The sequence below is a fragment of the Triplophysa dalaica genome, chromosome 11, assembly GCF_015846415.1.
Source record: "Triplophysa dalaica isolate WHDGS20190420 chromosome 11, ASM1584641v1, whole genome shotgun sequence".
NCBI classification, from domain to species: domain Eukaryota; kingdom Metazoa; phylum Chordata; class Actinopteri; order Cypriniformes; family Nemacheilidae; genus Triplophysa; species Triplophysa dalaica.
In genome coordinates, this window is record NC_079552.1 from 11770633 (window position 1) to 11785017 (window position 14385).

General features: G+C 38.1%; 1 protein-coding gene across 1 annotated transcript; it reads left to right on the top strand.

The window, feature by feature from the left end:
• Positions 1 to 534: 534 nt before the first annotated feature.
• hkdc1 (hexokinase domain containing 1) lies at positions 535 to 7704 on the top strand. Its single transcript, XM_056760973.1, has 18 exons — positions 535 to 734; positions 1715 to 1877; positions 1965 to 2113; positions 2254 to 2373; positions 2547 to 2642; positions 2736 to 2835; positions 2921 to 3104; positions 3264 to 3419; positions 4374 to 4607; positions 4685 to 4989; positions 5158 to 5306; positions 5419 to 5538; positions 5994 to 6089; positions 6178 to 6277; positions 6360 to 6543; positions 6800 to 6955; positions 7065 to 7298; positions 7376 to 7704. The coding sequence occupies exons 1-18, from the start codon at positions 672 to 674 to the stop codon at positions 7524 to 7526; spliced, it is 2760 nt and encodes a 919-aa protein (XP_056616951.1). The 5' UTR covers positions 535 to 671; the 3' UTR covers positions 7527 to 7704.
• The last annotated feature ends 6681 nt before the right edge of the window (positions 7705 to 14385 follow it).

Consider the following 14385-nt stretch of genomic DNA (forward strand, 5'->3'; position numbering starts at 1 on the left):
AAAGGCCCCATTTAATCCCTGTATGTTGCTTTAGTAACCGTATCTTAATCTTTGGTCTATGTTTTTCCAGTGTATATAAAATACCTATACTGTAATTTAAAACTATTCCCGCTGTTGCTTAGAAATAAACCCGGTTGATTCTATTATTTGCATTTACAAAAAAACAATTCAGGGCAATTTCATCAGTCTGTGCAACAATATCATCTCTCTCACTCACTGAACTTCTCAGTTCTCTCCTGTTCAATGGATATAAAAGTTCTGGATTCATCACTGTAACTCTAGCCTTCAAACTAAGGATGTTTCATATTCAAGTTGACCAGAAGGATTCTACTTGACCTATTGTTTCAGTTTTGATTGTTTTTAGGTCCGAGTCACCGGGCAGATCCCAAAGGAAAGTGTGCTGTTTGGAGTAAAGCCAAACACATTGCTAGGAGAGATTTGAGAGCAGAGGGGTTGGAGCAAGACTCGGCATTAATGATTTAGCTGGAAAAGGGGAGGGGAAAACATATGCTCAAATGTAGAATAAAGACTTGGTCAGAAGAACTTTTACTCATAAGAGAAAAGACTTGGGGTGTTAGGGGTAAGATTTAAAGAGTGAGGTTATTGTTTTATTTGGATGACATTTCTTATTTTGAATAAACTAAGAGCTTTTTAAATCTGAGGACACCACGATGTTTGCCGTGCATTTATTATCGTTTTATTTCACAAAGCTCAAGGAGGATCAGATTAAAAAGGTACAGTAATGTTTAAAGTAATCTCAACCTTACACTAAAAAGTTTTATTTGCATACAGAAAATTGTCTAACAGAATAGTTTCCACAATGCGGTTCCCATTTGTTCAGGTTACAGTTACTGGGAGTTGTAATAAATTCCTAAAATAATGTTATGGCCTGTTGATGAATTCTAACATCAATTCTTCTTCTGTTAAAGTGTCTGTGATGATGTTCTTTTCTCTGTGATTTTCTATGTTGACATGAAGAGTTTGTTTAACCCTAACCCAGTGCATTGTCAGATCTTGTGTGTTCAAGATGAATGTGATTCCACTGTGGCCTGTGGAATCATTAACTCTATCTCACAGGCAGATCACTAACAATGAGGATGGGACCTTGACCTCTGCATTAACATTTACACAACCGATTTCTTACCAAGAGCGTTCAGTCACACCTTTTATATTTTTACGAGCTGAATATGCACGACAATTTTATTTTAATCCAACTGTATATGTGTAGTTGATGCAAAAATAACATGTGTAATGTCCTATGATGTGCCATTGCGAAATTGAGAAAACAACTGTTAATATTACATTGTTTTAATATTATTAATTTTCATCATATAAAATGGCCAAAGAGTGATTTATCTTCATTATTAGTCACACCATAGGACAAATTTGCATATTAGTCTGTCAACTACCCACAAACTGTTAGATCTTATAAATGTTTTATATTAAGATCTTGTGAAACCTAAATTGAGTCAAGCGTGTCCAGACTGATAGTTTGTAATACTTTACAACAGTATACATTTCACGACAGTGCAACATTTTCAGAAACACACCTATGTTATCTTTCACTGTGCCATATAAACGCATTGGTCACTGAATATTGCTTGGTCATTTTCCTTTAAATTCCTTAAAATGTATTAGGTCAGAATCCAACATCCAGTCTTAAAACATACGCATATATGCCATGGAATTGTACAATAGTTGTGTTTTTCAACAGGTAGACCGATATCTGTATGCAATGCGGCTGTCTGATGATCAGCTGGCAGACATATCGGCTCGGTTTCGTCTGGAGATAGAGAAAGGACTGTCACGTGAAAGCAACGCTGCCGCCACAGTGAAGATGCTCCCGACCCACGTGTATTCAACTCCAGATGGTTCAGGTGTATTTACATGACAAGCTGCTACTCTTGAAAAGATTCAGGCTCATGTGAAGCCGTTGCTGACCTTGTCTTGTGTTGCTCCTGCAGAGAAAGGAGAATTTCTGGCACTGGATTTGGGGGGTTCAAAGTTCAAGGTATTACAGGTGAAAGTTTCAGAGAATGGAAAGAGAAGCGTTCAGATGGAGAGTGAAACGTTTCCCATCCCCGAAGAGATCATTAACGGAAGAGGTTCAGAGGTGATCACTGCTTTCCAAACCTCAGCTAAACATTCATTCATTCATTCAATAGTTTATTATATACTTGAGATATGAACAAAGAATAGAGATTTATGTAACTTTTTATTAAATCTCATTTCAATGGTCTCTATTTTTTGCAGCTTTTCGATCATGTGGCGGAATCTTTAAAATCATTTCTACAGAAGCACAATATCAACCAGAAGAGAAAACCTCTCGGCTTCACCTTCTCTTTCCCCTGTGCCCAGTCAAAAATAGATGAGGTAATATAACATTTTGACACATTGTCATGTACAGTTTTTTTCTTTTCATTAGCTTGATCTGTGGTTAAGAGGCTCCAAGGATTGTTGATATATTGATTATCAGTACATCAGTGAAAAGAATGAGTGAGCATTTCAATCTCCTTACTGACCCTTTTCTGTTTGTTTTCACACAGGGGGTCCTACTGTCATGGTCAAAAGCGTTCAAGGCCAGAGGTGTTCAAGGAACAAATGTGGTGCAGTCGCTGAGAAAAGCTATTAATAAAGTCGGGGTAAGAATTTGACTTCAGATTGAAATCATAAGCGTTTACGTATAGCTGAAGGTGTTGCTCAGAAGTCACATTTGTTACTGTTTGTGTGTGAAGGGTGTTGATGTAGATGTTCTGGCTATGGTCAATGACACAGTAGGGGCCATGATGACCTGTGGATATGATGACCATAACTGTGAGGTGGGGGTTATTATAGGTAAGATCTCACCGGCCATACATTCTCTTTTAAATAGATTTAAAAGGAAATGTTTTGTAACACAAGAACAATATTTCCTCTTCAGGTACCGGCACTAATGCGTGTTACATGGAGGAGCTGAGACACATTGACCTGGTGGAGGGAGATGAAGGCAGAATGTGTATCAACACTGAATGGGGAGCATTCGGAGATGATGGTGTGCTTGATGATTTCATCACAAATTTTGATCGTGAAATTGATGCTGCTTCTATTAATCCAGGCAAACAGCTGTAAGTGCTATAATTGACAACATGAGCAGTAATAAATAAATGTGTATTTCAGGCATTCAATTTGTCCTTTTCACATCAATTGTCAAAAGTTTATGTGATATTTTAACAGCTTTGTCAGATTATAATATTATAAACGTTGCCTGGTTGTGTCGTTTCCAGATTTGAGAAGATGATCAGTGGACTGTATATGGGAGAGCTTGTGAGACTGATCCTTCTGAAGATGGCAAAGAAGGGTCTGCTTTTCAATGGCCAAGTCACAGATGATCTGAGGACCAAAGGAAAATTCCAGACCAACTATATCTGCTTGATTGAAAAGTAAGAAACTATACAGATGAATATATTCAGAGATTGACTGGGTTACAATAAGCCACACAATTCTATAGCTTAGCTGAATCCAAAAGTATTAATCACCATTATTGATTCTTTATGTTTCTACATGGGATTTATCAAATTTCTTTGCTAAGACGACCAGTTTGGTGCAGCACTCTTAAAAATAAAGGTGCATAAAGGTTCTTCACAGTGATGCCATAGGAGAACCATTTATGGTTCTACAAATAACCATTCAGTCAAAGGTTCTTTGAAGAACCATTTCTCTCTTACTTTTTATAAGCTTTTTCTTCACAAAGTACCTTTTGTGGAGCAGAGCGGTTCTTCAGATGTTAAAGGTTCTTTATAGAATCAAAAGGTTCATCTATAGAATCAAAGAACCATTGGAAGCACCTTTTTTTAAAAGTGAGCATGAATTTTTTGGCAAGTCCAGTTTAGGTTTTGATGGATCAATCGCTGAGCTAGCTTACACTCTTTATAAAAAAGGTGCTTAGGAGGTTCTTTACAGTGATGCCATAGAAGAAGCATTTTTGGTTCCACAAAGAACCATTTAGTCAAAGGTTCTTTGAAGAACCATCTCTTTCTTACTTTTTTTTAATCTAAAGAACCTTTTTTCGTCACAAAAAACCTTTTGTGAAACAGGAACAGTTCTTCTGTTGTTAAATGTTCTCTCTGGAACCAAAAGGTTCTTCTAAGGTATCGAAGAACTCTTTGAAGCAACTTTTTTAAAAAGTGTATGAACCAGAACTGTTCTTCTTGTAATGCGGGTAGACCACATTTTCCTGGCAAACACGGTTTTGAAGCTTGGTAGAAACATCAGCACATCTGTATCTAAACCACAGCATGTTGACGTGATGTGTTGTTTTTTACAGCTGGGTTTTTCCTTTATTTTTTTGTGGTAAATTACATGTATTTGTTATTCTAACTAGAAGATGTTTCCAGGTCTAAAGATGGTTTGGAGAACACCAGGAACATCCTGAAGCAGCTGGGACTTCAGCCCTCTGATGATGACTGCATCGCTGTCCAGCACGTCTGCACCATCATCTCCTTCAGATCGGCCAATCTGGTTGCTGCCGCCTTGGCTGCCATCCTCACGCGGATCAGAGAAAACAGGAAGCTGAAGACCCTCAAGACCACTGTGGGAGTGGATGGAATGGTCTACAGAACACATCCACAGTAAGTTACTTCAGATGCTTTTCACCGCACATATCGTTGGAGCTTTTATTTATTCAAAGATTTTTTGTATTTTCCAGGTACCCCAAAAGACTACATAAAGTGGTCCGACACTTGGTACCCGACTGTCATGTGCGTTTCGTGCTGTCTGAGAGTGGAAGCGCTAAAGGTGCTGCAATGGTAACTGCAGTTGCACAGCGGTTAGCGTCACAGCGTCAGGAGATCGATGACACCCTAGCGACTTTTGCCTTGAACATCACACAGCTGCAGGAAGTGAAGGAGAAGATGCGAATTGAGTTGGAGCGAGGCTTGAGGAAAGAGTCTCACGCCACAGCTTCAGTGAAAATGCTGCCGACGTATGTTTACAGGACTCCAAATGGAACAGGTGGGGCAAAACGTTCAACTTTTGTGTATTTGTTTACCTATGTTATTTTGATAATATTTGTATATTCCAAAGACAACAGGACGTTATGAATTATAAAGTTTTTCAGTAATGATATAATTGACCACCTAAGCTGTATTAGATTTAAAGCTGTATGTTGTTACCCCACAGAGAGAGGAAAGTTCCTTGCCCTGGATCTCGGAGGTACCAACTTCCGTGTCATGGTGGTTAAGATACGTACTGGAATGCGTAATTCTGTCCGGATGTACAACAAGATTTATGCCATTCCACATGAGATCATGCAAGGCACTGGAGAGGAGGTAAAAGTCTTCTAATGATATTTTAGCCTTATATCCTTTCATTTTTACCACACACAGTAATGATAGATTGAATCAACAGTCATAAATTGTAACATTTATTTTTTATTTGCAGCTGTTTGACCACATAGTTCACTGTATCTCAGATTTTTTGGACTACATGGGTATAAAGAACACTCGCTTGCCTCTTGGCTTCACCTTCTCTTTCCCCTGCAGTCAGTCGGGTATTGACCAGGTAAAAACTCTACAGGTTTATTTACTGTAACTTCTTAGTGGCCACAATAAATAATGTATGAAATTGGAATCTAAAAAAATTCTTACATGCAGATTTTAAATCCTCATCAAAATATAATTTACATGATAAGTTTAAAGAGATACTTCACCCTTGTATGAAAATTCTTATCTTATATGCACCCTTTTGGCATATTAAAACTTGTTTCAATCTCTGGATTGTTTCCCATATTGAAAGAGGATAATGTCATGGCAAGTTAAATAACTATTCAGTATCAGTGAATTAAAAGTAGAAATACTTATTTTGTGTTCCACCAAATTGTAAATGTGCATATTTCGGTGGACTACACAAAGTAGTCTCTAAGTAATTGATATCAAGTAATCATAAATAAAAATCTTTGTCAACGTTTTTAAACAAACCTTAAAGCACACAGTCATTTTTATGTTCTACTTGTTCAGGGATCTTTGGTCTGTTGGACAAAAGGCTTCAAGGCAACCGACTGTGAGGGCTCTGACGTTGTGGATATGTTAAGAGAGGCCATCAAAAGACGAAATGTAAGTAAGCAAACATGACAACACCAACAAAGTTAACTACTAGTATGGATAGGGTATGATCTTGATATCTGTCAATGTGCTCTTTCAGGAATTTGACCTAGATATCGTTGCTATAGTGAATGACACAGTTGGCACCATGATGACATGCGCATATGAGGACCCTAAATGCCAGATCGGTCTTATTGCTGGTATGTTTTCACCCTAAATTCCAGTCCCGTAGTTTCCGAATAAAACAAATGCTACATGGTTTGTACTATTCTCACTCTGCAGGAACGGGCAGCAATGTATGTTACATGGAGGAGATGAAGAACATTGAGTTTGTGGATGGTGAGGAAGAGCAGATGTGTATAAACACAGAGTGGGGGGGATTCGGGCAGAACGATAATATTGAGGACATCCGAACCAGATACGACAGAGAGGTGGATGAAGGGTCACTTAATGTGGGCAAACAAAGGTAAGAGTTTTAGATGCTTCTGTTCACTAAATATTTAAGTGTTCACTTATAATTTATTTTCTATGACATACCAAATATTAGTTTGTCGTCTTGTATTACCATTTTTGCCCACATGGAGGCAGTATACTACAAAGTATTACAGTGTTAGCAACCTTTATCCATGCAGGCAATTTTTTTTACTTTGTTATTCAGGAAATGCTTTTTTTCTAGAAATTATTATTCTTTGAATATAATTTGTATTCCCTTTTGTTTGCAGGTTTGAAAAGATGACCAGTGGAATGTATTTGGGAGAGATTGTGAGGCAGATCCTCCTTGACCTTACAAAAAAAGGACTTTTGTTTCGAGGTCGTATCACAGAGCGCTTAAAGACCAAAGGCATCTTTGAGACCAAGTTCCTCTCACAGATTGAGAGGTAAACACCCTTGACATTTTTTGTGCAAATTTGCTGACATTCACTAGTTTTGCATGGATAATATGCTGTTAATATCATTTGTGCTGAAAAAAAACTTCCTTTCATCTAGTGACCGTCTGGCGCTACTGCAGGTGAGGTGTATTCTGCAGCAGCTGGGTCTGGACAGCACATGTGATGACAGTATAATCGTGAAGGAAGTGTGTGGAGCTGTGTCCCGCCGGGCAGCTCAGCTTTGTGGAGCAGGAATGGCTGCTGTTGTGGACAAAATCAGAGAGAACCGTGGGTTGGATCATCTTGAGATAACTGTAGGAGTGGATGGTACCCTTTACAAGTTACATCCACAGTAAGTATAGATGATCTTATAGATTTGCTACATTTGAAGGATTTAAACTCAAAACTTAACTTCTCTTTATGAAATAGTTTCTCAACAATCTTGAAGGACACTGTCGAGCAGCTTGCACCTAAGTGTAAGGTGGATTTCATCCTGTCAGAGGATGGCAGCGGAAAAGGGGCGGCACTGATCACAGCTGTCGCACGGCAGCATCATAGAGAGAAACAAGATGCTCACTAGACCCTGAGACAGCTGTTTTCAGAAGTCTTTTCCAGTATGCAGTTCTATTTCAATATTTGTATTTTATGTATATATAAAACATGGCTTTATGGGCATTGGCAAAAAGTTTTTAGTAATTTTATTGTTGCTTTTGATATTTTATTTTGTGTTTCAATTGGTTGCAATAAAATTTACAGAACCACAAGCTTGTTTGGGTCTCGTGTTAACATTGTTGAGCATCGTCCTGTTATCTGTTCCATGCTCACTGTACTCTGCTTTGCCTCTTTGAAGGCCTTTCCCTCATTTGCTCTTCTTTTGTTCGGACTCAGCGAGCGGTTGTGCATGAGCGGTCAGAATGAATGGTGCACGGAGGCCAAACCAAGGGGGCGGTGTGCAGTGGAATGTCAAGAGTTTATAGTATACATTTTATATTTGGTATGGATCCACTTAATAAACAAAAACAATTTGGATAATGAATATAGTTTTACAAGATTTTATTTCAAAATCGATATTAGCAAGGCATTACTAAGGGCTTGATTTAGTATAGCGGCAACCTGAGGGGTTAAGTAGCAGGGATGATCATTGCTGACGCGTTACGTGCCTTTAAAGTCCACATTTATTGACACGACGAACATCCAATATTAAACAAAACTGATGATGACATTAAAGACCAAAACAAAAAAGAATACGGTCAACAGAAAGTGAGCGTTCCCCGATTGCTCATCCCCAAACCGGAATAATGAAGTGATACCCCAGTGAACGACTAAAACCCGGAAATACAATTCCAAAAACAAAATAAAAGTCAAACATGACGTGCACAATAGCACGTCCACTTAGTATTCGTGTTAAAGGGATAGTTCACCCAAAAATAAAAGCTCTGAAACTTTTTGGCTTAAAATATAGATGACAGCTTTTAATAAATGTGATTTATTACATTATTTTGTGACATTAATAACTGCACGTTTCCAGTTGTCTTAATTCATTTAAGATTTTACAGGATTAGACAAAGTGGTTAAATCAGGCACGCCTCTGGTTACAAATCCACATGGAGCAGGGATGGAAAACGTTACTCACCATAATCCTTCCCCTTAATGCTTAGTACTTCCCTGGAATAGTACAATATGCTGGGACTATATAGCAGCAGACCAGCATGCAAACAAGCACGTCACAATTCTTACACTTGACAACATGCATGCATGCATGCTTATGATATTCGCACGACAATGTAAACAAGAGGCAACAATGGTTCCCAGATCTTGCAAGAGAATCATCAAACCTGATCTGACAAATACATTTAAGGTTACTTAAAATATACTTATCAGGTTGACTGAATTGATTACAGTTAAATCAAGAAAAATAACAAAGAAAAATTTTCTGGTGCATTTAAATTGCTTTCAGTCTCTATAAAATACTCGCACTCTGATGCGTGTCTGACAAGCAATATACACAGTTGAGTTCTTCAGCTTTTCATTTGCATTGTTTCTTGACATTTTAATAATAATCACAACATTTCTAAATGATAATCACAGACCTGAAAGAGGCAATTTCAATAGGGCTCTTCTCAGTCAGCAGTGGTATTGTTGGGTTATATAAGAGCGCGTATTTAAATCCTTTACGTGATCTCAAGGAGGCAGCTGGTTCAACATTTAGATTCCCTAATTTGACTTTCTCCGTTCCTAGCCATCCATCAGTTATGGAAAGTGATGATGATGTGACTGATACTGTACCACATGTAAGTAACAAATCTACATTCTGTATCTGTGCTGGTTAAGATGCTGTGCTGAGAGATTGAGACTAATACCTTGCAGATATATTTAATATGAAACAATATTGTTTTTATTCCTTACTGTTGGAACACATTTAATAAACTATTGTTTTCTCTTAAATTTTGTTGACCCTCTTACTGCGGACCCCCAAACTGGGATTCCCAGAGGGCCACAGGGGGTCATATGTATTTCAGCAATAATCTTATGTTTATATTTTTCTAAATTACACTTCATATAAATAAAACCAGATAAATTAGGTTTATTTGTCATTCCTGCCATGTTTACAGTAAAAACAAACTATCAGTGTAGAAAGCTAGTGTAAATCATGGTTGTTCCTATTATTCTTATTGGAAAATGTGGTTTGTTATGCTTTTATAAAACAAAGATACAAACATTGTTTAAAGGTTATCGCTTACTTCTGTATTTTCTGTTGAAGACATGTTACAAAATATCGTAATGTAAAGCATTATAAAATAAGTGCTTTATTGTTGTTTACTGAAAATGTTAATGATAGAGCCCCCATTTCATCCTTCAAATCTCCACTGGATCGAGAGTGTAAATAACTTGCACCTTATGTTGATTCTGAAATTATTTGTTAGCAAATCTCCAAATTGAAACACATTGGTTAGGATAATGTCTATATGAAGATTAACTTCTATTGGTAGAGGTCTCTATATTGAAACGTAATGCAGTGACCCCTTGTAGTAAAAATAATCTTGTTCCACTATTACAATGACCAGGTACATGCCCTTGTGTCTTTGTTAATTCATGCATGAACCCTTACTCCTCAAGGACCGTTACGCCTACCGGCTAGGTCATTTGTGAATGTGTATTAGTGAGACAACACTTCACGTTTCCCCTATAATAGAGGCTAAAGTAAACGAAAACACCCCCAGCATAAGTGTTACAGGAAATGATATCATCACTCTCCACACACTTTATGAGATGGACATTGTTCCCTTGTAAATTGTGATGCTCTGTGATGTCTACCTGCTGTCACCTTTAAGTATAATAAAGGTCATGATTCACTGCAATCTTTAAACTCTTAAATCCAGATGTATTGTACTGACACTGGGATTACTTTCACCACTGAAAATCAAGGATGTTTGTTGGAAACTAAATATGTTTTTTATGTAACTGTACCTGACGTAATATTTTAGCTTGTAATGTTAATGTCATTTCGGGGGCAGCTATTTGGCTATTTGGATCAGGAAACAGTAAAAGAAAACAACAACAGATAACAACAAGGAGTCAGACAGAAAAGACCTACCTGCCCCGTAACCTACGAACAGCTTTCAATGAATAAATATTTAACATTCCTGAAGATTTTATTAAATTATACTTATTCATACCTGGCGAAAAAAGGAATCCCTCCTCTTATTTACTATTGCGTGATTTATAAAGGGCTCGACATAGTCCAGGCGAATTGCGCTTTGGTTCTGCGTTTTGGGGTAATACGAAGCTCGAAAACGTTGAGAGACGGTATCGTTTTTTCGAACAATCCAACACCCCTCTGTTTCTGGAGGCGGGGATTACATGACATATGCAAACAGCCTCTGCGCACGTAGCAAGAGTGATCGTAGAGGTGTGGGTACATATGTACCATCTCTGCAACACGACATTTAAAAGCATACATACTGCTCAAATGTTATCGTTATTTACACGTTATTTCACAAAGGCCGGGTGGCGCTTCAAAAAACACCCACCTATTACATAATGGCCATGGACCAATGGTGGCTCGATGGTGTTTACCGGCCAACACAAACTTTTCCGGAGAGTTCTGTTTGGTGTGCTGCGGCGAACTGATGAACCGAATTGTCGTTTGGACCAGATTTTTTATTGAAATCAGGTCGCATACGGTCGTTTTTCATTTCGAATGTAGTATGCTGAGGCCTTATTATTTCCTTTCTTTGTTATCTTGGCGACTGCAAATAATTTTTCTCTGGATCGATCCACAATCGGTTTCCAAATCAGTCTGAACGATTTCTTTAAAGAATCGTAACTCTGAATTCAAATCACGTGAAACAAAGACGACGTTAAATGTGTTACGTGCGTTTTTATTCCAGTCCTTAAAATAGCTGAATGGATGGTTACTGCCTAAAAATAACGTAATGTTATTAAACACATTATTAATCTTAAAGAAGTTACGCTTTTCACTTCATCTCACCATCCAACTTGGCAATACCACAATCACTCCTTCCAAAACAGCCAGGATCCTCGGAGTCCTATTTGACGAACAGCTGTCCTTCAGTGATCACATTGCAAAGACAACGCAGACATGCCAGTATGCCTTATTTAAGATCAGAAAGGTTATTCCCTATCACATTAAGAATGCAGCACAACTCCTTGTCCAGGCCCTTGTTATCTCAAGAATGGACTACTGCAATGCTCTCCTTGCTGATCTTCCTTCAAAGGCTATCAAACCACTCCAGCTGGTTCAGAACGCGGCAGCAGGCCTTGTCTTCCAACAGCCCAAAAGGGCTAATGTGACATCCCTTTCATATCTCTCTGCTGGCTACCGGTTGAAGCCCATATCAGATTCAACTAATGCTTCACTGGATCTCCACTGGCATTCTTTCACAACCTCCTGCTCTTCTACAACACTACAACCCTGCGTTCAGCAAACTTGTATTGCCTTCTCAAAAAGGCAGAAATCACTTTCCCGCTTATTCTACTTCACAACTCCTCTCCTGGTCGAACATTCTTCCTAATTCAGTCCGGTCAACCAAATCTCTTACAACATTCAAAAAACTACTTAAAACCCCTCTCTTCTGTGTATACTTGACACACAAATGAGAAAATAAATGAACCCTCTCTTTTTCTCTCAACAGGTATTGTTCTGGGTTTTGTTGAAACTAGTAACTTGGAATTAGCACCTATGTTATTATTGCTAGTGTATGACATTTCGGTTTATTGCACCCTGAAATCTAAGTCACTTTGATAAAAGCCTCTGCTTAATGACTAAATGTAAATGATTAAATTGAATAATAATATTTTTTTTTTGTATTTGTGAATTAGAAGCAGTAAAATGTCTGTCAATGAAAAATCTCGATAAAAATTATTGAATACAAATAAATGCACATTCTAATCTTGTTCATCACACTGCAGCACAGCGATTACTTATTTGGAGCACTGACTGATTCAGTGTGATGAAATAATCATGTATTTTTACCAGCCACTGCTTGGACAGACCGGCTTTGCTGGATTAAAACATCAAATTCTGTTGAGTTTGTTCAAATCTGTTCTCAATGATCATCCGAATATTTCTTCTCCTGTCTCTGAAAATGTCTGGATTTTTTTATAATTTTGCGGACAGTCATTATAAGAAGCATTACGTCAAATAGCCGATTGTAGCCTGTTGTAATAAACGTAACTGGAAAAATCGTTAGACTGCTTCGATCAACACTTTCTGTGTTCAATTCCTCCGTGATAAAGGTCCATAGCCTATTTTGTGTGCTGAGTGTTTTTGTAGCGTGTATTGTCGTTGCTGAAGCTTCTGTGTGGTTGTTTTATAGTTTTTGTTTTAGTTAAACTTTTTTTTAGATTTGTTAAAATGACTATCCCTAAATATAATATGAGCTTTCCTGTGGCTCAGTGGTTAGAGCATGGCATGGGGATTGCACATAGTCCGAAACAAAATGTATAATACAATGCAATGAAAGTTGCTTTGATTAAAAGCGTCTACCAAATACATAAATGTAATGATTCTGTTATGATATTGACTTATTCTTTTTGACATCACTTATTTCCGTCACTGAACATTCACTGTCTGAACGGTTTTTGAGTTGACTTTTAAATCCTGCCATAGATTACAGCATCCCATCACCATTATTCCATTCTAAATATAAACTACTTGTAATGTGTCTGATTTCCCCTTTTGAAAAGCTGGTAGGCCAACTGGTCTCAAATGTACACAGAGTAAGAAAGGACACATCTTTTATTTAATAGACCAATATGAATGATGTAAAAATGAATGAAGTGAAATTCCGTCATCGGTGGTGGTCCAGTGACGTACCTCTGATTAAACTGTGATCTGATTGGCTCTGACCAGTAAGAGGATGTTAAGCTCTGACTCACACTCATGCCATTGACGGGGGGAGGATGGGTGCATGCCGTACAATAAGCTGGCCTGTGTTACCATCACCTCACACCCTTCTATAGATTTTCAACTTTCCATGAATGCAATGTCGTACCATGAAATTCCTCTTGATATTACAAACTAAACCCTGTAACAGATCAGCTGCATCATCAAATCATATCAAGTCACACAATGAATGTCTCTGCAATATAAAATTTTTACAAATGATCCTGCTCAAAATTATATATAAGCTTCGAATGTACGTTTTTTTTATTTAAGTTGGCGTGCCCTTTTTGGGGAAAAAAGCGTGAATAACTAGAAATCTGAGTTGAGAATTCATTGTCGCAATATTTTGTCAAGCACCAATATTTTGTCAAGAACAACTGCATTTCTTCCCATTGTGTGATTATGCGTATCTTAACATTCTCTCCTGTTTACTGTAAATAATTGCTGATTCCCTGATGTTTACACATTTAAATGCAAGCAGGTCTTTCCAGTTTGACCACCTGATGTCATTTTTTGATGCTTTTCTATTGACACTATCCCCGGCCGCTTACCACCCAAATTGACATCACAAACTTTGGCATCTCCTTATTTTCTCCCGCTTCACACACAACAGTACTGTAGCAAAACTGTCAATTGTAGAAGCAGGAAACAGTGAACACGTCGATATGACTTTGTCTGTATGGCAGCATTACTCAGCATTTTTGAGTGTTGTGCCTCACGATACCTCAAATGCCTTCGGCTTTGTGACGCAATGGGGACGTGCTCTACGTGTCTCCTTAAGTTATGCCGCTTTTCTAAAGTCCCCTACTTCAAACAACAAAAGAAATGTAAGGGGTTTTAATGTAAGAGAATGAGGAAGCGCATGATGACACTGAAAATGAAAAAGAAGCAAGAGAAAGGAGGGGGAAAGACCAAAAGGAAGAGAGAGGAAAGCAGGAAGGAGGGGGCTGTCAGCTGTGCTCGGCCTCAGAAGCCTGCCCATAAACCTCAGCCAATAAGAGAAGAGTGTGTGGGCGGGGTTTAACCATTC